The sequence below is a fragment of the Falco naumanni genome, chromosome 2 (genome assembly GCF_017639655.2).
Source record: "Falco naumanni isolate bFalNau1 chromosome 2, bFalNau1.pat, whole genome shotgun sequence".
NCBI classification, from domain to species: domain Eukaryota; kingdom Metazoa; phylum Chordata; class Aves; order Falconiformes; family Falconidae; genus Falco; species Falco naumanni.
In genome coordinates, this window is record NC_054055.1 from 11,091,068 (window position 1) to 11,115,007 (window position 23,940).

A 23,940-nucleotide genomic window follows, 5' to 3' on the forward strand; every position below is an offset into this window, starting at 1 on the left:
ACCCATACGGGAGTTTCTGATTTCCATTTTAATTTTAAGGTTGGGCAAGAGCTGCTATCAATGGCCCCAATCAAAAATCTGTAGAGATTCTCATTCCTCATTGAGAAAGTACATCTCTACCTAACAAGGACAAGGATGTGTGTAGGACATAAGGTTTTACCCATGCTTGATGTCCTTCTTGATCCGTGAAAAGAATGAAGTTTTTACTGACCTGTGTCAGACGACTTCCCCCAATGCCTGAAATGGTTGAACCCGCACTATCTAATTCCCACATGGTAGGCCAAACTGAAAAGGGAAGAACAGTAACATCAGCACCAGTATCAATCATCATTGAAACATTAGGAAGATTAACACCTTGTGGACCAGATATCTTAACATTACATTTTGGCCGCTCGGCACCAATAAGTTGACAAAAGGCAATGTTAGGCATACCCGTTGGGCCAAATGCACCTTGACCCCTGTCCTTTTCTCCTTTTTGAGGGACAGTAGCTTGGAATGGAATGAGCTGTGCAATAGTTCTTCCTGCTGGAATATGAACAGGTGGAGAAAAAACTTTTACCATAATTCCAATAGGTCCGGTATAATCGGCATCAATACAACCAGGAAGAACAAAAATCCCCTTTTTTGACACAGAAGAGCGTCCTATAAGGAGTGCAGATAAACCATAACCCAAAGGACCACTAACTGTAGAAGGAAGTACATGTACCTTTTCATCAGTGATATTTACAGGTTCTGCCACGGCCAAATCGACTCCTGCGCTTCCTCTGGTGGCTGAATACAGCTCGCCGAGGCAGCCATGAATTTTGTTGGGTTCTGGGGATATTTCTTGGCCGCGTCCCTCAGAACGCGGCTGTTCCCGTTTCCCGGAACAAAGAGGGGTGTACCATCTTTACTAAATTTTGAGCGACAATCGGCTGCTTTATGACCAAATTTTTGACAACGCAAACAATTTCCCTTCAACAGAGACTTTCCTCCTAGATTCTTTTTGCAGTCACATTTAAAGTGACCTTCCTGTCCACATTGATAACATTTTGGCTTAAGACCCCGGTCCCCTCGGCCTTGTACCTTGTTGTTGTTTAGAGATACTGCTAGAGCATTGGCATGTATTTTTGCCTTTTCCTCTTCCTCAACCAAAGGAGCCCTTGCGCATGCCTCTATCATTTGAGCGATGGATGCCCCAGGGGGTAAGGATGCTATAAGTTGCTTACAAGTGACATAGAAACAACATTAATTGCAGGAGAGTGTTATAATCTAACGTTCCTCCCTCCTGAGGCCATTTCGCATCACTCCCCAATTTATACAAAGGCCACCACTGATTACAATATTTAATCCATTTCCTTCTATTTTCGGTACCACCATGTCCTACGATATCACTCCAATGTTTTAATATACAACCCAAGGGCGATTTTTCACAGGGCTTACTCCTTTCATTTCCCATTTTACAATTTTAATTACTTTTTCTCCGGCCGCCTTAGCCACCCAAGGTCGGAAACACGGATAGAGCTCCTTGCTCATATTGCACTCAAACGCATGTCTCAAGCACTCTTGCACTCACACTCAGTCAAAATAATTAAGCTATACACTGAAAATCAAAATGCGCATCTCAATCACACCATTCACACTCTCCGGGCAGCCCGCAGTCACACAAGCAGTATGTTATACGGTACCGTGCACTTATGTACAACTTTTAGGAACACTGGCAGTTTACAAAGTATGCATTTCAATGAACAATTGCCAAAAAACAAACAACAAACAAAAAAAAAAAAAAAACCCCACATTTTTCCTGGTCTTAAGCAGAGTGTTAAGTTTTCCGCTATTTGCCACGAATTACCAGAATATTATTATTTTTCAACATACATCTCATAACTCCAAGTTTTGAACATGTAACAAGACAACACATAGAACAAACAAGACACAGAGCGCTATTTCAGTTGTTACATTCTAGGAATTCCCCAATTCTTAAGACAACCTAAAGGAAGTTTTTAGCTTCCCCCCCCCCCCTTTTTTTTTTTTTTTTTTTTTTTTTTTTTTTTTTTCTTTTTTTCCTCCTGGGGACTGCGCTGCATGCCGGACGTCTCCGTGCGTCTCACCAGCCGCCCCGTTACTAAACATACCGTTTTATCCACGGATCCAGGGGTTCTCTTCTGCTCCCGGGTGAACAGCTGAGAAGAGGAGGCTCCTCCGAGAAAATCTCCCGGGGCGCGCCTAGGAGCGTCTGCTCCGCAGCTGGTCCCTCAGCCGAGCAGAAATCCTCCTGCCTGGCTCGTCAAAACTGACGTGCGGAATTTGACTCTATAACTCGAAAGTTATAAAGTAGGCATGTTTATTGCGCGCAGATGCACGGGGGATTGCTCCTCCACAAGCGTGCATACCCGAAGTGACAAACCATCCCACATTTATACAATGAAACAAATGAATATTCAATTAACGCCTATACATATTCGTTACCTAAACCCCGCTTCCTATGTTAATTAGCTTATCAGTCCGTTTCCTGGAATGTGGTGGTCTTGCAGGTTTGTAGGTGATTCATGTTCTTGTGACCATCCAATCTTCTCCAGCAAGGAGACTTGGCACTCCCTCCCTCTAGATAGCATTGGAATATCTCTCATCCTTTTCTATTTTTTTTTTTTTTTTTTTTTTTTTTTTTTTTTTTTTTTTTAAATAGCCCCTTTTGTTAGAGGAAGAAGGGCAGGCGTCTCCCCAAAACTGTAGTTGTCTCCTCAAAACTGTGTGCCTATGTGACCAGACACTGCACCCATGACTAGTCACCATACCCACATTCCTTGAGCAGACATATACAATCACAATCAATGTCCATTGTCCCCATTTCACACTATTTCTCCATATCAAAATTACTTAGTCAGATCTCAACTTTCACCTTTGCAAAGACAAACATGCTTCAAAAAAAATGCAGTCTGTTATTTAGGAGCTGGTGGAGCTGTGCCGTTCCCACCCCAGCAGTTTTACATCCAGTACTCGCAATTGCTGGTATTAAGGTCTGTCTGCCGCTTGCCGTTTGTTCCTTATCAGGACACCAGGATGGTAATTCATCATCTAATCCCCACGCTATTCGTTCAGCAGTAGTCATTACTGGATAAGCTTTAGATGTATAATCGGGGGGATTTTCACACGGAGGTTGCCCCTCTGGCTCTTCCTCCGACTGAGCAGTAGGATTGCCGGGCGGCCGCACTGCAGCTTTAACAGCTGCAGCGACTTGCACCTCGCCGTGTAACTGCGCGGCCATACCCCGTACAGCCCGATACGTGCGAGCCAAAGTCTTTACCCCCTTAGTCCCGACTTGCACAGATTCCCACAAGTCCTCTCCCACTTTCTTCCATGTTTCATTATTATATACATCTTGCATAGAAGCAAGGAAACCACGGCGGCGACTCCAACATAGCAGATAAATTACTGCCTGCCGTGAGACTGACGTTTCAGTTTTCTCTGCTAATTTCATTAAACTGTCTATGATTACTTTCTCCACCGCTGATGCAGTGATCCCCATCCTGCTTAAGTTTCCTGACTCACCGGTCAGCCGTGCACGTTCCGCCTTTCTTCGGGCGCCCAGCTCTCTCTCCGCTGGCAGCAGGATCCTCGCCGGCTCCGCAGCTTGTAACACGATCCTTAATGAATCTTCCTGACTCTTCGACCGATCCACACGTCGGGGTCACCAGATGCTGCGGGCATTCTGGGCGAGCGGGAGTCAGATTCAAATACTCATGGAGTTCAAGATCTGATCCGTTTATTGTACAAACCAGGTACACTTTTATAAGGCACTCTATAAGCGTGTGATAATATGATTGGCTATTCTACAAGCGTATAATAATATGATTGGTTAACAATTGTTTATTGGCAAGATCTCTGTTTCTACTTCTTCAGGCACGTAGGCTCTTTTCTGTTGTTTCCCAGCTCCTCTTATCGCGTCCTGCTGGCCTTGGTTTTGTGCAAGCACCTGCAGCCTGTTCCTCCCTCTTCATTCCACTGCTCTGATCGTGCCCTCGTCTTATTTCTTCAGTATTTTTCCACTTGCTTCAAAGTTCAGTATAATCATTCAACACAGCAAAAGCCCCAACACCCAAACTAGAAATAGAGCAGGCAGAAAAATGTCAGATGAAACACATCTATGCTGAACTATAGCAATTTATTAGTACTGAATGGTTTAACAAAAATTTGTTGCCTTGTTCTTCTGTTAGAACTTTATTTACAAGGTTATATTTAGATATATGGATAGAGCTTTCAAAATCTATAAAAGAAAACATTTTAATCTTTTTCTTTTAGTTTATTGGCATGTATTTTAGTAAACCACAAAATTACATGGCAAAATGACAGAGGAGGGAAAAAACCAGAAATACGCTTCCAAACACCAAGGGAATCCTCTGGTAACAAAGCTGAGATTTCTGTTCCTTTAGGTTTGCATTAATTCTTTCTCCTGTAAAGTGTTTGGCTTCCAGCTGCAATAGACTCTCTGCATCTTACTGTTGGTTTATGGGACATTGGATCAAGAAAGCATAATTTAAATTATCTTTCAAATCATTTACTGAAAGATTTTAATGAGTTGGCAGTAAAGTTTCATCCCACCTGAATGCCACTGGTAACAAAAGTATACTATATAAAACTTTATTTGTGATTTTTTTTCTATGTATCTGTGCACATATTTAGATGCTGTAAAGAAAAAACAATTGTTTTAACTGTGAGGAATATGGAACAGTGAAACTTAAAAGATCAATTTCTCTTGGGCAACTCATGAATAAATTAAGAGTTCTTTTTATGTTTGATTTGTTCACATATTGCTACTGCTGTTCTATAGTGTTTGTTGTTTAGTAATTTCTTATCTGGTATTATATTGTCCATTATTTCATGAAATGGCAGCTGTAGTAGATTAGGCAGCCCTGAGCACAATTCGTATTTGAACTTGAATGAGTTTCTATATTACTGGTTTCTTGCTTTATCCTGGTGTTGTGCATTCCTACTCGTTTACACCTCAATTAGATTCAGTTTCTCTAGAGACATTCCTCACAGCTTACATTCGCGTTTTTTGCATCTGCCAGATCTGTCATGTGCTAAATCTTGAGGAAAATTAACCCATAATATTCACCATCTTCTGTGTAACAAAAAGACGCTGCAACTGTGGCAATATCCTTTTGTTACATGGTCTCCATTACTCATGAATCAAAGAATTTCTTTATGTTGCAAATATACTTTTGCATATATGCAAGGCCTCACGTATGCATATACAGGCTTGCTCCCTCCATCCAGATTCTTTTGCAGAATCTCCTCTGCTGTTTAAGGATTTTAATTTCATTATGAAGTTATCAATTACCAATTCAATTTTTAGTTCACGTGACTTACAAATAATTAGCTAGGGTATAAACGGAATGAATCAAGTAACAATTACTAATCTAATTAGACTATCTATCACAAAGCCAAGACTTAGTAACGTACCACTTACTGATTAGAATATCAATTTCAAACATAATTACCAGTTTGCCAAAAATTAAACAAGTGTGTATGTATATTCACTATGAAAGCAATGCTTGGTTGACTCAAAACCGTCGGTCAAATCCTTTTTAATAGGAAATGTTAGTGCTTTGACTTACTCGGTTTTGAAATGGAGGAGTGCAGAAATGACAGCAACACTTGGTTTATCAGTGTTAAAGTTGAGTTCAGTGCTTGGAGCTCACATGAATAACTAGGGATTAGAAGCGTGGAGGAATTCTGGCTGACCTCGCAGTCACATGTTGCATGTTTAAAAGCACTGCAAGTTCAGGGTGAAAATACATGTGTAACCTTAATTTACCCTGTTACGATGCTGCTCGGTAATTTTCCTGTTCCACCTTGCTCCTGTGTGATACAGCAGGCAGCACTGACATTCTTTGGATGTTTTCCACAACAAATTCAGTCCCAGAAAGCCGAAGTGAATTTCAGATGCCCAGATCATTGACCCATCCTCAAACATTAATATAATTAGTGAGTTACATAATGCTACTTATCCTGACTGGGTTCTTAAAGGTAATGCTGTAATAAACAGTGCACTTATGCCCTTGATGAAATGTCACTAATTGAAAGAATAATTACACTTTTACAACTCCAGGAAAATGCTAGAATCCTCCAGGAACGGGCGGTTGCTTACATCAACACAGATTCTTCTATAGAAGGTGCGTCCTTTGTTTTTAACTCACCTTATTTCGCAGATGTCAATTTTAATAGCTCACTTTGTATTATTTATTGCATCCAGAGCTGGCAAACAGAAGATAGGTAATGCCATGTTCAAATACAGAGCCAAGTGGAGGGAGAAAACAGTTGAAATTGTCACGTGTCTTTCTTTTGCAAATAGCACCATCCATCCATGGAGCTGCAGCCCATGTATCTCACGTCCAGAATGTCTCCCCTGCAGGAGTTTAGTATTCTAATGAACTGAGTGGTCTGCATGTTAAACTCTCCCTTAACTACACTAGCTTTAATTTACAACTACAGTTTTAATGTATGTCAGACTGCTCCTTGTCTGCTTGCCACTCCAGCTTCTTTCCTTGTGGAATTACAGTATTTGGGACACTAATTTATTACGATCTTAAGATGACTTGTGTCAAGACCTTAGGCTTACGTTTTGTGGGGGTGGGACCCATTTGGGTGCTTTGGGCCAACATGGTCACCTTTGTTCATCACTGTGAGCAGGGAAAATATGCAGGGAGTTTTGGGTGTATTATGGCAAGGCTTTTCTAGAAAAATAAGCACTGAAGAATGTTTCACAAAATAACTGATCCACCGTTATTCCATTTCCTATGCCCTTCAGATTATGAGAAGATTCTGTCATACAGGAATGCTGCTTAGAAACTGGACTTTGAACTTTGGGCCCAACACTATGACCCGAATCACAAAATCCTTCTTAAATTATACTGAGCTTTATTACAGAAGGACTTCATTTGCTGTTGTCTGTGCCAAAATAGCAGTCAGTGGAGTCCTGCGTCATAACCTCAGTTATTTAGGGCATTGCTCTTCCCATGTTAAACCCAAATTATATGGGCTTAAAGCGTGTGAATAAAATGGATATCAACAGACATATTTAAGAACGCTTTCTATTCCTGTCAGCTGAAAATTTTGTCTGTCATGAAAGGACTGGAAAGAAAGAAAAGCCAAACCCAGTTTCTAAATGCTTGGTTGGAGTTGGGGTATAGGGAGGGTTAGAGCTGTTCCTTCAATTATGCAGCCTACATGCTGTGTAAAAAGTAGAGCAGAATTTCACGCCTGGAAGATTTCACGAATGAAATAATAGCTTTAGAACTGCTTCATATTCTCAGCATGGATTCTAACACATATTTTTTAGCTGGTTTGCAGCCAAGGTGCTGCTGCCTTAACAATTTACTTCTAAAGCTTGATTATTCAAACATGTCTCTTGCTTTATGCATTAAAGAAAATGTGAAAGTAAAACCACTGGAAAAGAAATACGTAATAAGGAAAAGAACACTATATTTAGTGTACTGGTTTAAGTTTCTTGGAGATCTTTCACCTGACTGAGCATTAAAGTCCCCTGTAGAGCCATATCATCCACATACTCTGCCGATTGTTTATCATCATACATTCTCCATGGCACTTTTTATGCTATGTTTTGGACAGAAAATTACTTTGGTTAATTGTCCTTTAGCAATGAAAAGAACAACAGTAGGTCATCCTTTTGAGCACTTTTGTGACTTTAATTTCCAGTTCTTAAACATAGCCTCTCCTTGGAAACATCGTTAACATTATCTAGTGTTTTTTCCATCGCTGTGGGGTTTCCTGTAATTGTCAGTCTAGTCCTCATGTGAGTATACGCTGTGCAAAAGATGACACAAAGGCCTAAAGCCATATCAAAACTTAATAACTGTGTTACCTGTTATCTTATGATGTTCCAGCCTTGTTATCCCTTTTCCCCTCTTTGTTGTTACCTGTATTTGAGGGCAGAGGTGTTTGCCCAGCTGCTACCTGGTGGCTGTAGTCTGTAGGGAAGACGCGTTTATACTCCTGCCTGCCTCAAAAGTGGCGATACTTTCTTTCCGGTGGGACTTTTGCTGCTGTAACTGATAACTTTGGTATGAGATACTTACCTAGCTCAACATAACCTGCAGGCAGTGTGGAAACTTCATGGGTGTAAAGTGTAGAAGCCATGGCATGGTGGCAAAAGGAGAGGTTTAGGAGACTGTAGATGAAAACATTGCATCCTTGTTGCTTCCTATTTGAAAAACATAAAATGCCAAATCTCTTGCAAGTGTTTTAGATGACCTGTCTTTCAGACACAGTCTGCAAAAACATTGAGAAAGAACTCTTTATGATAAGAGAAGAAGTAGCTGCATTGAAATACTTTTTAAAACATCTTGCAGAGAATATGTCTTTACTCCTGCACAGTTCCTGAATGCGCTAGCTTTATTTTCAACATCCTACAAAAAGTAGGATGTTACACTGCCTTCTGCTTAACACAAGCTTTGGGGAGCGTATGAGTGACAGGGTCTTGTAGCTAATGAGGGTTAGTTAGGCATATTTTAGAACTATGGGAAGGCTTAATTACATTACTGTGTATGTATGAAAACCAATGTACATTGTCCTGTAGTAGCAGTAGCTTATACAGTATGACCAAGTAGCCTATTTCTGTATATATTCTGAGGCAAGGTCTAAATTCCTGCCTTGGAATCAAGAAGTTTGTCTAAGAAAAGGACTGCAGGGTTTAATACATTAAGAAGATAATGCCACTGCTACACAGAAGGGAAAATATCAATGTCTTTATTTCATTTTCAGGTAACTACACATTAAGAGTTGACTGCACCCCTCTTCTCTACAAACTGGTGTATAATCTGACCAAAGAGGTACAGAATAAGAGTGTCTATTATTTGTGACTTTCTGAGAATGTAAACCTGCAGGTTTATTGGAAAAAGTCAGATTACTGAATAATATTGGATTTATCTTATTGCTGTGCTGGAAGAATCTTGATTCCACCAAAATCAATAGCAAACCATCCCATCAGTGGTAGACTGTGCAGGCTCCCAGTCCTTCAGTATTCTTAGAAAGACTGAAATGTGTCACTGGCATAAGTGGAATATTATTTTCAATATATAGTAAAAATGATAATAATAACAACAAGATAATAAAACACTTGAGCAAAATCTGTTCTCTAAAGTGATAAGCATTCAATGAAATAAATTGCATTTTAAATTTCCATTTCATGTGCAAAAGAATGTCTATTAATTTTCACACTGGTTAACTACCACTTTCTTTCTGTCTGTTCCTCCTGAATTCCCTTCCGGAGCTCTCTCCCTGAGCCCCTGAAATACTGTCATAAAGACTGAAGAACCGAGCAGATTTTGTAGCCTGCCAGCGGTATGGATCTGCGTGATTACAAGTGCTCTAACAATGACTGCATTGCTTTCACCTTTCAGGATTAATTATAAGGCTGAAAGATTGTGATCCATTAAAGTATGAAACTTCATTGGCTGCATGAGGAGTTACCCAGCTTAGGCACCTAGTGTGAGCCGTGGTCACTATCCTCAGATCTGGATTCACCTCAGTTCACAGAGGATATCTCTGTCTTGACTGAAGCAACATAGGCTCCCTTTAAAGGCAATGGGTAGAAATAGGCACCTTTGGGATGAGATACATTTGACCAAATGTGGTTGCCTACTCTTGTGCATACAGGACTCTCAAACTGTTTTTCCCCTTGATATTAAGGGAACCCAGGTGACTTGGTCCAATGTAAAAATCTACACTGTAACGGCACTGGTAGGATGACTTCAGCTACTAGTCCCCCATCCCACTAGATGCATTCATCCTAAGTTATTTTCAAACGCAGTACATGGGGGTTTTTTTAACACTGAAAATGGCATGGTTTGAATCTGGGGAGGTTTATCTATGCTATTCCCATGGTTTTCTTTTCCTTTCTACATTTTATTTTCTTATCAGCTTTTCCTGTCTTACTCTTTCTTCCTCGCTGGGCAAGAAGCTGTGCTTGTTCAAACGTTAGCTGTAACACTTTGCACACTGAAGGGCATTTTGCCTATAAAAATTGCCATGTCCCTAGTGCTGCAGGGCCCCTGGATAAAATAATTTACTTTCTATCTGCAGCAATCCACTTACCCAGGGATATGTTTTCCTGCAAAATATAAAATACTCAGGGCTAAAAATAGCACCTTACTCTTGATCATCAGTCAACTATTCAACTATTGCTGGATTTGAGTAGAAAACTTCCATTGAAGTACCATACAAAGTTCTTGAGACTGGATTTTTTGAAAATTTTCCTATTGTATTATTTAAGTTTTAACAATAGAAGCGTAATGTAAACAATAGAAAACCTGACAACTATTCCGTAATTCCATGCTGTCTCCCTGCTAAAAAGCTCCTAGAAGTACATTACATTCATCTATGTTTTTCATAGCTCCATTTATAAAGGAGATGATTTTATGGTAAAGAGTTGTCAGTGAAAAGTGTGACTGTTTCATGGGCTCCTGCTGGAACATCTTAGATCATTTTTCTTCTGTTTGTTGTGGACAAAACCCTCAACTACTTTTGTTTTCTGTTGTTCCACAGAGTAGGATTCTGCAACAACATTCTGTTTCTCGGATGTTCTCTGTTTTCTGTACATAGTCAAAGAGCATTTTCCCCAGTTTTATCATATTGTCTCTGCCCAAAGAATCTCATCTGAAATCCTTTTTTTAATTTTTACTCATTTTTTTTCACAGTCTTTCTAAATAAATGTGAGGTACTCCTTGCCACATTTCTCTAGAGGATTGTGTTCCTCTTTTTCTTTTTTTTTTTTTTTTTTTTTTTTTTACAGCTAAACCTGGAACCACCTCTCATCTTTTTGAAAAATAAAATCATGGTTCCATTTCTACAGTGATTCAACACTATAGTTTTCATTCTGAACCACCTTTTGTTTACTAGGGCTTGAGGTCACTAGCGATCTCAAGTGATCCATAAATCACAGGCTGTGAAATCTTTCTCTGAAACACTTCCACTCTTGAACTTTTCTGTAAGATCATTCCTAGAGATTGTTGGAATTTTCCCAAGGAAAAAGGTGTTTCGATGGACTCTTTGAGAGAAGTCAGGGATACCAATGGGTGTTTGCTGAAGGACCACATCTAGCTAGAACACCATTTTTGTTGGCATAGAAACCTGTGTACAGATGATTGATACACTGTATGTGGCACATCTTTTACTGGGCTCCCTGCTTCTAGCATCACAGAATAAAATTCATTTAAGGGTTTTAATGTCTTTATTCTCCAGGTCTCTAAAAATTCTAGTGAATTGGATCAGGAAAAGAGGGAGAGAAACTAAAGCAATAGCTAGAACAGGGAAGCTCTGCTTTGCAGAGGGATCTGCTTAGGTGGGGTTTTTTATTTGTTTCTTTGGGGGTTTTTTTGTTTTTTTTCTTAATTCACTTGCATTTAGGTAGCCTCTTATAAAGATAACCAAAGACTACATTCTGTACCTTTGGTAATCAGTTGTGTCCTTTCCACTAATCTGAAAAAACCCCACCTGATTTCTGTAAGGGCTGGAAGGACCAAGGCAGAGTGATTATATTCTTAGTTTTGCTATTTCAACTGGAATGCATTTGGTTTTGGATTACATTGGGAAGCTAGATATACACATCAAAGGCTCAACCAATTAAATCTTTGCATATTGTGGTTGTTATTTTCTGGAACAGGCATAGTGAGAAGTCCTATCCACCTCAGGAGTCCTAGTTAATTCTTGGAAACAGCACAAATGGTACTAAAATGTTCCGTATGCTTTGTATTAGGCTTTTGCATGGGATTGAGTTTCATGCAGGAAGCCCAGTATGTGAGAGAAGGTTAGTGCAGCTGTGGGTGATTATGTATGTCCAAAGTAAAATTATTTCTGTTCATGTTAAAGAGTCCAACATCCAACTATCCAACATCCCAAGATCTCTTTACTCTTCTTATTTTCAGTAAGCCACTCCTCACCAAAAATAAATTAGCGTATACATGAAGTGTTGTCTTTCAAAGAGTTCTGCATTCAGGTGTGGTCCTTAGCATACAGATGGGACATTTAGCTGCCGACAAGTCTTTTTTGGCCTCTCTCTACTACTAGGCTTTAGACAATTGGTCACCACCAGCTGGTGTCTGCAATGGATCATTTCCAATTCCTCCATTCTGATCATCACTTCTTTGTATTTATACTTAAAGGACTCTGCATCTTCCCTTGAGGTAGCAGCAAGCTTATGCAGATTCTGCATTTGGATCTGAGTCAGGGCAAATAGTATGTTTTACTAGGCTCTCAACGGTGTATGAAAAAGCTGGCCAATGGTTTTAACATGACCAGAGCTGTCAGAATAACATCTCTGCCAGAGCATGGAGCGCTTCTATTCCCATATGTCAGAGTTCAACTTGCTCTTATCAATGTGCCATTTCCAATTTAGCCCTAGAATTTGACCCCAGTGCCCTAAAAATTACAGCAGTCAAGCAATTGCTTCACGATTTGTTATTTTTCTGCTAGTTGCTGACATAATCTCAGAGGTCAGAACTCTGGATTTTCAATTTGGAGTCTGTATATTTTTCAATGCAGAATTTAAGTCTCAACAATACTGCGGGACCATGTGTGTAGCCATGAACATTTATACTTTGTATTCTTTGGGGAAAAAAAATCCCAAACCTCTGCACGTCATGACCGATCGTATATTTAAAGGACCATGTCTATTAAAGTTTGTTTAAGTGTAGATGGAGACCAGGGCCAGAGTCTTGATCTATTTTTACCTCTGCCACAGATTTTCTAAGAGCTTGGGTCAATTAATTTTATACTCTTTCATAGTTTTTCTGGCTGTATGATGACTGTGCTAATACTTTTTCCATCCTGGTTATATAGCTTTTCAATTTTTTTTAATGGAAGGGTGGGGCCTACATCTGTGCATATGGTGTCTTGCACAATGATTGTCCAGTCCTGTTTGACTCCCCTTGGCATTGCTGTATTATAGTTAATGATGGGTTTTGACCCTTCCTTCTAGCACAATGCTTTCATATACTTCCTATAGAAAAAGCAGTCAAATTTCAAGCTTAGTCTGTTGAGACAATATTGCGGCTGCACAGGGCAAACCTCCACAGGGTTTGGGCTGTCATCTCCTCTTGCCTGCTGGAAGGAAAGCAACTGGGGCATCCTGGCTACTGGAGTAGCTCTGTGTTGTTATGTGTGTGTGTACATGCACAGTGCTATCGGGTGGTAAGAAGTCCTAGAAATCACTGGGATCCACTTTTCTCAGAAGTGGATGACCTCCAGCTAGTGTCATTGAACTTTTAACCTGCTCTTCCCCACTGTCCGTGGTTAGTTCCAGACAAGTGCCTTTGAGATGCTTTCTGTGGTTGGGACCCATAAATGTATGTAACAAATGTAAATAGTGTATGTGTACATCCCTGCATGCAGCAATGCTGTAGATTAAGAATGATGCAGATAGCTGTAAAGGTCTCGTTTGATAATTAATTGAGTTAAGGTTACTTCCAATGAGATTATAATATTTTCCTTTCCAGATTTTAAGCTCTGATGAGGGTTATGAAAATAAGTCTCTTTATGAGAGTTGGCTTGAGAAAGATCCTTCAACTGAAAATAATAGCTATCCCAGGTAAGTTGTTAGTCTGTTTTTTCTTTCCTGATATTTTAATCATATCATGGCATGGCTACTCCAGAATTTTTCAAGATGTGCTATTGATGACAGCAATACAAAGCCTTTTAGTACAAGGTGACTCTGTAGCAATATCTTTTAAAGTAAAATAAAATAAAAAAATCTATTACTTTTTTTTTTAATAATGGTGACATCTAAGTGTGCTATAAAATGAAACCTCACACTTTTTAAAGGCCTTTTATTAGTAGAAAAGCAATTTGGAAAGCAATCAAAAAAGAGCAGGGTAGTTTAGTCACCCTACTTGATGAGATAATATCGAAATTGTAAGGATAAGCAAATGCTCATGTGAAAGAAACTGCCTGGAGTGGTTATTAAAAAGCTCTTATTCTTTGTGTATACAATGGATGTAAATGTAATACATTACAAATCTATAACTGAGGGTATTAAGACTTGATGTGTGAAGGTATTAAAATGCCAAAACACTCTTTGAACCTATGACTCACGGGGCTAAATCTTATGCGCAATGTGGCATTCCTCGCGTAAGGTAAACAGGACTGCCCCTTGGTGTGATCAGATCAAAATGTTCTGCTTGTACTGCCCTGGCTTTCAGGCCCTGCTAAAATGAGTTTCTAGATTCATTAGACTCCTTGGGATTTCTTCCTTTTGAAAAAGCTACCGGATCTAATCTTTGTCAGTTGATACAAGTAGTTCTTTGTCGATATTTATACTAACAGAACTTTTGGTGGAACAGAAGAAACTTTTTTCTTTTTTTTTTTTTAGTTGAGAAACACCAATTATTCAGCAGGCTTGACAGATAAACCTGGAACTTAATATAAAATTTAAATAAATATTTGAAAATACTTAGAATATTACATCTGTCTTTAGAATTAAATTTTATTTTCCTCTGTCTCTCCACACCTACCCAGCAGATGGCAGTATTTACTTGTAAGTAACTAGTTGTGGCTCCTGCATTGGAAATTATTCATCAGCCTTTCATTCTGCTGTGGAATATGCTAAGGATATAAACACATCTGTCTTTACACATATTGCTGCCCAAGTCATATTAGTTTGGAAATAAATGATTAATGTTTTAAGATTGCAGAGGCATGTCTGATACAATTGTATGGCTCTTGTGCATAATGTGTACTTTTATTTTTTTTAAATGTGGTCAGTCTCATAATCAGAATTGCTACCTTTAAAATATCTTCCTAGCATTATTGGATACTGAATTAATGTGGTGGAATAAAATTAGAGTAATTAAGCTTGCCGTTCATCTAGTCTCTTTATCTTACTGGTGTCCCTCATGTGCCCTCCAGAAGAACTGACCCCCATTTCTTTGAAAAATCTCCATTTGACATACATTACTACCATACTGTACAGTAAGTGCTCTCACTAAGATGTTGTCTTTTGTACATGTAGAATAAACAAGCTGGGATCAGGCAGTGATTTTGAAGCGTACTTTCAACGACTGGGAATTGCATCAGGCAGAGTCCGTTACACCAAGAACAGGGTAAGTCTTCCAGATTACTTGAAGAAGTTGGATAGTGTTGAGCGGTCATCTTTTAAAAGCATTTATTCATTATTAATAAAAAAAGTTTCAAAGAATATTTGAATGTTTTCTATATAAGTGTCATTTGTTAATTGAGGAAGAAACCTAAATGTCTGGAGAATAAAACTTGTTACAGTGATGTGTATATTCTATAGGCTGTCAAGTTCACAAAAAGGTATTTATAGAATCTGATTGGAGGTGTATATGTAATTCCACCATGCTACTAACAGGTTGCTCAATATCCAGATTTTCCCTGATTGTGTTCAGAAATAACTACACAAGATAAAAAGGGGCCGTGATTGAGAACTGCAATCCCAAACCCCAAATTGTTTTAATTTTTAGTGAAGGCAATCTCTGTACAATGGAACGGAGGCCAGGTCTGTGTAGATAGAAGGAAGGAAGCCCACCCAACCTTGCGCAGCAGTCCATGGATTCAAGTTGGTTTCATTTCTTAAAATGAACAGACAAAAATGGAAGGATAGTAAATTGTGTTTTGTAGCAATTAGCATTTTTGATTTGGAAACTGTCCAAAACATCATAGTTGTTGATGATCAATACATCCCTTAACTGCTGTTAGCATATGGGGCACTGACAAATTTGCTTGCTCTTTTTCAGAAAGCAGACAAATTCAGCAATTATCCTGTTTATCACACTGTATATGAGACCTTTGAGTTAGTGGAAAAATTTTATGACCCCACCTTCAAGAAACAGCTAACAATTGCCCAGTTACGAGGCAAACTGGTTTATGAACTGGCAGATTCCCAGGTCATTCCATTCGACTGTAGAGATTATGGAGAAGCCTTAAAAGAATACAGTAATAGAATTTATAAATTGGCCAAGAAACATGAAGAACAGCTGAAATCTTACAAAGTATCATTTGGTGAGTAATAACCACAAGACTATTTCTTAAGTGCATTAATTAGAATCATGCAGAGGCACGTTATATCTGTTACAGCTTTGAAACCTAATTCCTTCCTTAGGTGTTTCAGTTCTACCATCATGATAAAGAAGGCTTTTTCTTCCTAAACATAACACAGACTTAACACATTGTAGACGCACATTAACCTCATGTGTAGATTAGAGGGTTATAAAAATTTTCATGCATAGTATTAATGATGAGCATTATTACAGGGCTCATGAACAGTCATGCACCTCAAATGCAGAATAAAGAGATACATCAGCCTGCTTCTCACTTTCCTGCTTAAAAAAAAAGACAAGTTAAATGTTTGTGGGAACTGCCTAGAACTTGAAAGACACAGGTGCTCATTCTTCCTCAGCCAAAGACTTCATCTGACCCTGGAAAACTTGCTTACCATCTGTCTCAGTGCCTGGTTACCACTTTTAGTCCACAGGAGCACTTGTCTAACTCCTCTGCATAAATATATCCGTTTGCTGAGCAGCTGAACACCTTGCAATGAAGCATATAAACAGCCTGAAGCAGCAGGATGCTCTGCAGCCCAGGCTAGGGGAGCTTCCACAGTAATTTTTCTTTCTCTCCATCTCCCTCCTTTTTTATTTCTTGCCTCATTCCTCCCTTGTGTTTCTGTACCAAGGAGGATTTTTAGTCAGTCCTAATTCACTTGCTATCTGATGGACCTATGGCTCAGAGATATAGACTATTTTTTTGGCAATGCAGTACTCTTTGGTTTGCGTGAAACATTAGAAGCAACTCAAACTGATTCTTCCTTTGGGGAAAACGAAAACTTATGTTTAAAACTTCATGTAATGAGTTAGGTGAAAAATTTTTGACTATTTTGAAAAGACATTGTTTTTTGTAAAAAGGCCACTCGAGACAGAGGAAGCTTTGTGTGATGGATCATTTGGTCTGAGATTTTGCGTGACACAAGGATTTATTACAATATGTTCCTGTGTTTACTGCAGCACATCTTGTAAGGAAACATCAAATCTGGATTTTTTTTTTTTTTTTTGCAGTAGTAGAACATCTACCAAAGTTTCTGTTAAATCATTTATTTTCATTGTTTGAGTTTCTTTCTCATTTCAGATTAGAAGTTGCTCAAACTACCTTCTGACCAATACAGCTGTTTTTGTTCCTTGATTCTAGAAGCAATCTTTTTTTTTTCTTCCACCCCGCCCCAAATGTCACTTAACTCTCTCCTTAATAACTTTTTAGAGGTGTCATTTTGACCAGTTTTTTTACAAGGCATGTTTTTCTATCTTTTCATTATTTTCATGGCTCTTCTTTGATACCTGATTAGTTTAAAATTATTTTTAAATAAAACTATAATTTTTAATTTTTGTTTATTCTATTTTACCAGAGTACATTAAAATATATAGGCAGTTTTTACAATACTGTGAAGTGGAAGATGTCCCTGCCCATGGCAGGTGGGTTAGAACTAGATGAGCTTTAAGGTCCCGTCCAACCCAAGCCATTCTATGATTCTATGACTCAAATTAATATCACTCAGCATTTTCATAGAATTGCCTCTTGAACAACACTGCATGTCAGAAAATTGTTAATTAACCCTGAATAAATCGTTGTCCTTCAATAATAGATTAAGGTTTTTATTTGCCTTTGGATTCACATTTTCAGCTGTTCTGCAAAAATGAAGGCTGGAAACCTTTTTTCATAAAATACGTACTTTTAGTCATATGCTACCAGGAGCTAAGGTTTGCAGGGAAAAAAAAAAAAAAAAAAAAAAAGAAATGTTGTGTTATTTTCTAAAATAACCAACACTAACAACACTAAATAGCCAGTGAACATAAGCGCAAATTCTCTTACGTATTTTCAGATTATCTTTCTTTTTTGTCTTAAATCCCCTCCTACTGATTCTGAAATACAATCTGTTGCCATGATATAGCCATGATGTCAGCAGGGCAGAGCTCTGTCCTCTGGTAAACTTGTAACTATTGCCACCATCGTGGTCAGGCGTAAATTCTGACCCTGACAAGGTGATGTGGGTCTGCCTATACTGCAGTCTGTAAACAGCTTGCGTACATAAAATCTGTGCTTCTAATTACATAAACTAAACAGAAATATTAATACAAAAACCAGCAAGTGTCGGCTGGTGATGAATAAAAAAGTTTGCTAGAAACAGAAGAGCAAATGAGACTGCAGAACAGCTTTCAATAGTTCTGGGAACAGAAAGCCTGTCAATAAATAATGTGATAAATCTACAGAAAGCCTATTACACTAAAATAGTGCGATAAATTTATAAACAGTCAAGGGCCGTAGTTGCCAACACAGGACTGGATTTTGGAGATGACCTAATCTTATGCCTTTATTCCTGTATGGTCAAAGAGAGGATACTCTGGTTTACATAAAGTTTTCTGAAACTTGTAGGCAAAATGTGCAAGTTGTAAACCTTCCTTTTTATAATTGAGTTGATTTCGGTAAGGCCCAAAGTTCTTCTGGTAACACTTACCTGTTACTTATTCTACATTTACTTGCATAAATTGATACTTTTCCCAGGCCTGTATTAAATTAGACCCTTCCGCAGGAAAATCGTCACAGCTGAAACCGTCATTACAAAGAAAAGCCTGCTGCTTCTTTGGCTAAGTTATTCCACACGGCTTGGCTGTACTGCCAGGAACAGAGCAGGAAAAAGCAACCGCCTGACCCGCCAGCCTGCCTGCACACAGTCAGGCATAGCAGGCAAAATCCCGGGATGTGAGTGTCAGCTCTGCGGGATGCACGCAGGGTCGTGGCAGAGACACCTGTGATGCTGTGACTAGTGCACGCGTGGTGCCGGCACAGGACTTGGCTGCCTTAGTCTACCTGGTCTATCCCTGTGTCCCCTGACAGCTGTGTCTTTTATGCCTTACCTAATACTATTCCACATACACATCACACTCTTCTGTTATGGTATGAATAGGATGTAACATTCCAAGAGGGAAATCCTGCTGTTCTTCCACAGCCTGCTGGAAGAGCTGGTAGTTTTGATGTAAGTCAGGCTTTTTATACCTAAGTGCTGCAGTGCGTCCCTTTGGTAAAAAAAGGAAACTGCAGAGTTCTCCATCTGCAGTGCGAGCCAGTCTTTTCCTTGCCAGGCGGAGGGAAGATGCATACTTATGAAAGCTTTATCAAGCATTCTGCTTTATTGTTGGCCTCATTGCACAAGGTCTTTGTCTATTCCTGCTAGTAGTGCAGCTCTTTAAAGTCTGCACTAGGGAAACTAATGAATTATGGAAACACAACAAAATTAATGCAATTATATAAGCAAAACAAAAGTAGTTTTTCTCCCACTGGGCAACTGAATGGTATATTTGGCTCAATAGATACTCTGAAGTTGTTCACAGAGTCCTTCCTTTTCTAGATCCTCTTTTTTCCGCAGTGGTGAACTTCTCAAAAGCTGCTGCTGAATTTCACAGGAGACTTGAACAAGTTGACAAGAATGAGTAAGTCTGAAAATAAATAAATAAATAAATAAATATATTTATATATATATCTGTATATCTGCTTTAGGTAGCTAGGGTGGCACTTCTTTCTTTCCAGTCACTACACAAGGAGTCTCTCTGATTAGTGTAGAACAGAGCCCTTGAACTCTGAGACAGGCAATATCTGCCAAGATGAATTTGCTTCTCATGATAAATAGTATCAGTTCTAAAGCTTATTACTAGTACCAGATTATCATTAAAATTATTGTAATACATAGAAAGGTAAGTAGCAGTGAAAGTTAAAAGTTGGACTGAGGTCTGTGTTTAGATACCTACACTTGAGTGGTGCGGGTGATGCCAGAATCTGTACTTTCAGCACACCTCAAGGAGACAGGGTAATGCTTCGGATTATCTAAGATATCCGTATGATGCTTGCAAACCTAAGGGCCTATGGGACTCCCATGCCCTCTGAGTGCAGCGGCTGGAGGCACCAGGTGCTCCTTAGGCACCTAGTGCGGTACCAGATGTTCAGGCAACTGAATCCCATCCTTAGTATGTTACTGCATAGACTAGAGCAGGAGTTTGGATACTTGGCTTGTGGGCAACACTTGGCTTACGGGTGGACACCAAAATCTAGCTATCTTCATCTTGACTAAATCTCAGCCTTCCTCTCCCACCTGTTAAGTGGGATGTGTCTAGTGCCATTTAATACTAAGCAAGTATCTGACACTCTCAGAAAGTCTCCCATTTTATTTTGCATGGTATGAAATCTTGTAGTTGAGTTTTCTAAGACTGAAATCCCAATGCATTAGTACAACGTATTAAATATCTCCATTTGCAAATCCTCATCCTTTTTCAAACCATAGAACATCTTTTTCTCTTTTTTTTTTTTCTGTCCAAAGAAGAGAAAAAGTGTTCAAATAAAATTGTGAAGTCATGTTGCCTCATTGTGTGAAATGTCTGTCTCTGTTTTCTGCAGTCCAGTTGCAGTGCGAATCATGAACGATCAGCTGATGTTTCTAGAAAGAGCTTTCATTGATCCTCTTGGCTTACCAGGAAGGAAGTTTTACAGGTGAGGGAACAAGTTTCTTGACCAGCTGTCTAAGGCACTGTATTTTTGCAGGTGAACCCCAGCCTCACTGACTGGTCAGTTGAACTGCTCTATAGACCTCATATAGGAATTACAGCTCAAAAGGTTCTTTTAGGCACAATCCAGTGAGTAGCAGACTTTGTTTATAACCCCCAAGGAGAACTTGGCTGCACCAGTCTTGTGGTGCCTAATTCCTCTTCTTGGGTCTGTCACTTTTTTTATTAGCCATTATGCTCTGTGACTTTCACTTGCAGGTGTGTAGTACTACTTCTGCTCACCACTTGCTCTTTTGAACTTGTACAAAGTGAGGGTTGAGTGGTGAATCAATTGTACTGAAAAGAACGGAGAAACGAGGGTAAAGTAAAAAGCAGAAGAGGATGAGAACAGATGTGTAGTGAGAGTCAGATGAAGAAAGAAGTCCAGAAGAGTGAGCTTGGAGAGAGTCCTTTGAGCACAGGACAGATAAAGGCCCATGAACTGCGCTGCAGTCCCATCTGTCCCAGCTTTGGCTGCTTCTATGGATGCTCCTATTGGCTTAAATCATTAGCTAGTTATTCCTGAAATATTCTTTCTACAAGCACATAGGCCTGGAGAAGGGCAATGTTTGCTGCACCACCATACCCTTTATAGAAACCCGGTGCATTTATTAGTAACACTTGACAAGAGGCTAGCTTCCAGTGTCAGGTGTGACTACCTCACTTTACGCTCGTATCCCCTTTTTGCCAACAAATGGATATATCCGACTCACTGACTGATGGCTTTCACACCAAGCCAGAAGTCCCTCAGGCAGGTAGAATCGGGAATCACACTTGCATCCTCCTAGGATAAACTGTTGTTCACACTTTTGGAAGAATGAAATGGTTGTTTTCTACAGTTCTTCTTGTTGGGTGTTAGATATCATTTAGAGCTGTCTGGATTTTTAGTTGTTTTTTTTTTTTTTTACTTGCTTCCATTTATTAACATCGTTTTAATGTTTATTTTTATTTGGGAGGACTCTTTCACATCCTACCAATGTGCTTTGCTACTTCATGTGAACAAAATAAATTTAAAAGCAGATCTGCAACTATTCATTGCTTAAGAAAAAAAACATACCTAAAATAAAATTGATAATTTTGCACAGTTCGGTTCCAATATGCAATATGATCGCTTCTTCTCTGAAGAATTCATGCTTTTCTCAAGAGTTCTCCCATAGACTCGCCCCCTCCCCCCCCCACCCCCCCCCCCCACCCCCCCACCCCACCCTTTTACATTTCTTTCCCAGATCTGCTGACCATCATCCAGCTGCCTGGGGGGGGGGAGGGGGGGGTGAGGTTTCTGTTCCACTTCTCATTGTACGGCCATAACTAGTTTTATCCCCTGTTCCACACTGTCGCATTAGTTCAACAGGTTTGTTGAGCTCCCATTTTCAAAATTTGAACAAGGTTTCATTCCTAATTAGACAAATGTGTCATCTCTTCCCAAGGAGAAGTCTATATGTCCTAAATCTGTGCCCTTTCCCACAGATTTTGCCATTGGGGCTGCTTTCTCCTTTTTTTTTTAAAGACAGGTCCAGCTAGATTTCCTGTGTATTTATTAAGTTTTGATCTTGATGAGATTCATGGATGGTTTACGTAGCACACATACAGTTCCCTACAATGAACACCTCCCCCCCCCTACACACACACACTCTGTTAATGGTTACTTTTATTTAGTACAATTATATGTTCCTTCTTTCCCCCCAGACATATTATCTTTGCCCCGAGCAGTCACAACAAGTATGCTGGAGAGTCCTTCCCGGGGATCTACGATGCCATGTTTGATATTGAAAGCAAAGCGGATCAGCGTGAAGCCTGGGAAGACGTCAAGAGGCAGATTTCCATCGCAGCCTTCACTGTGCAGGCAGCAGCAGGGACACTGAAAGAAGTAGCATAGGGTGATGGCTTCGAAAAGCTCAAACAGCAAAGTCTGAAGCGCAGTGTAGTCAGGCTACTACAGTGAGCCAGTCTCTCCTGACTGCCTACTGTAGCTGCTTTGCCAACCTTCTGAATGCACGTAAGCGTGCTGGCAGGGTGAGCAGGAGCTCCGTGTACCAGAGAACTCCTGAGTTAGAAATTACTGCTCCTCTGATACTGACAAAGCTGTAAGTTTAAGAACAATCCTAAGTGGAAGCAGATTTTTTTTTTTTTTTGGGGGGGGGGGATGGTGAAGAGAAGGAAGAATCAGTTCCCAATTAGAGTTTTCTGAAAGATCAACCAATTTTGAGGACCCATTATTTTAGATGTCCAATTAAAAACAAGTTATTTGCCAAGCTACCTGTAACTCTTATCTGGAGCAGTGATCAACGGCACATTTTTCAAGAGAAAAAATACACTTCTCAGCATGTGCATTTTTCTTGTTCTGATAACTACTTCTATAATATAGGATATTCAAAGGCATCTCTGTATTTCAGAATCTATTCTGCAGGACTGGTGAATGCTCATTACACAGATTTGCTTTCTTTTCCTGAAAAAAAAAAACCAAAAACTGTCCCTCCTGCTGATTGCCAAAGTACTACTAACCATTCTTGATAATCAGAGAAAACAGCTGCTTATATGCAGAAATCCAAAAGCATTTTCTTGGGGAGTGAGTGTCCATCCCTCTAAAAGTCACTGTGCACTCCTTTATTTACACTTTGGAAATTAAAGATTTCAGGGGGAATAACCAAAAGCTGACATCCTTGCTCCTTGTGGCACTTTTGTTCCTATTTTTTCTTGCGAGATCTCTTCCATGCAGATGCCTTCTTTCCAGCTGAGGGAGCTGGAGGACATTGTCCCCATGAGGGCATGGGGCTTGAGGTTATTCTGTCTTCAGGTAAGACCTGCAGAAAGTTTCCCATCAGGAACTGCTTTTACATTCAAAGAGAAACTGAAATGCATGAGAAGAATAATTCTACAAAATGTTAATTTGTAAAAAATGTGATTCTTGCTTCATTTTCCCCTTAAATGTATTTCTCATCTACATGCTTTACAACTAATAAAATTGCTAGAATTTTATTGAATCACCTTCCAGTTTGTGGGAGCTGATAATAACCAATTTCTTCTCTTATGTAAAATATATTACAGTTTTTCTCACAACTTTAAATTGCACCAGGTTGTGGGAATAAAATTCTTTTTGTTTTATGGGGAATAGAACAGATGTGGTACTAAAAAAGACAGAATTAGAGGAACAAGACAATTGCTAGGCTACAGGAGCTGTTCTCAGCTGAAATGCCTTGAATTCAGACAAGGGAACAACCAATTACTATAGTTCAGTCCTTTGGGAAGTTGTTTGGGGGGGTGTATGCCACCAAGAAGAGAGGCTTTCATTGGCATCACTTCCAACAAGCCTCTCTGAAAGAGAAAGGACTGTGTAACTACGGATGTT

General features: G+C 39.5%; 1 protein-coding gene and 1 long non-coding RNA gene across 6 annotated transcripts in view; one reads left to right on the top strand and one right to left on the bottom strand.

Annotated features, from left to right (window-relative positions):
- Positions 1-23,570, top strand: part of LOC121083288 (N-acetylated-alpha-linked acidic dipeptidase 2-like) — a 39,959-nt gene extending 16,389 nt beyond the window's left edge. Inside the window, exons 12-19 of one of the 3 annotated variants that reach the window (XM_040583522.1) lie at positions 6,092-6,155; positions 8,764-8,831; positions 13,494-13,585; positions 15,005-15,095; positions 15,750-16,014; positions 19,409-19,490; positions 20,449-20,541; positions 22,281-23,570. In XM_040583522.1, the coding sequence (XP_040439456.1) occupies positions 6,092-6,155; positions 8,764-8,831; positions 13,494-13,585; positions 15,005-15,095; positions 15,750-16,014; positions 19,409-19,490; positions 20,449-20,541; positions 22,281-22,470 (945 nt within the window). In that variant the 3' untranslated portion in view covers positions 22,471-23,570. Of the gene's footprint in view, positions 1-6,091; positions 6,156-8,763; positions 8,832-13,493; positions 13,586-15,004; positions 15,096-15,749; positions 16,015-17,410; positions 18,092-19,408; positions 19,491-20,448; positions 20,542-22,280 lie in introns of those variants that run through there. The other 2 variants (XM_040583525.1, XM_040583526.1) reach the window with 2 other exon arrangements.
- On the bottom strand, positions 170-3,738 carry LOC121083289. 3 transcript variants are annotated; one of them, XR_005826282.1, is made up of 2 exons: positions 3,529-3,738; positions 170-285 (listed from the first exon to the last, which is right to left on the bottom strand). It is a non-coding gene; the product is annotated as an uncharacterized LOC121083289 (long non-coding RNA). The 3 variants fall into 3 exon arrangements; XR_005826284.1 differs by lacking the exon at positions 3,529-3,738 and adding an exon at positions 400-436; XR_005826283.1 differs by lacking the exon at positions 3,529-3,738 and adding an exon at positions 382-418.
- Positions 23,571-23,940: the final 370 nt, after the last annotated feature.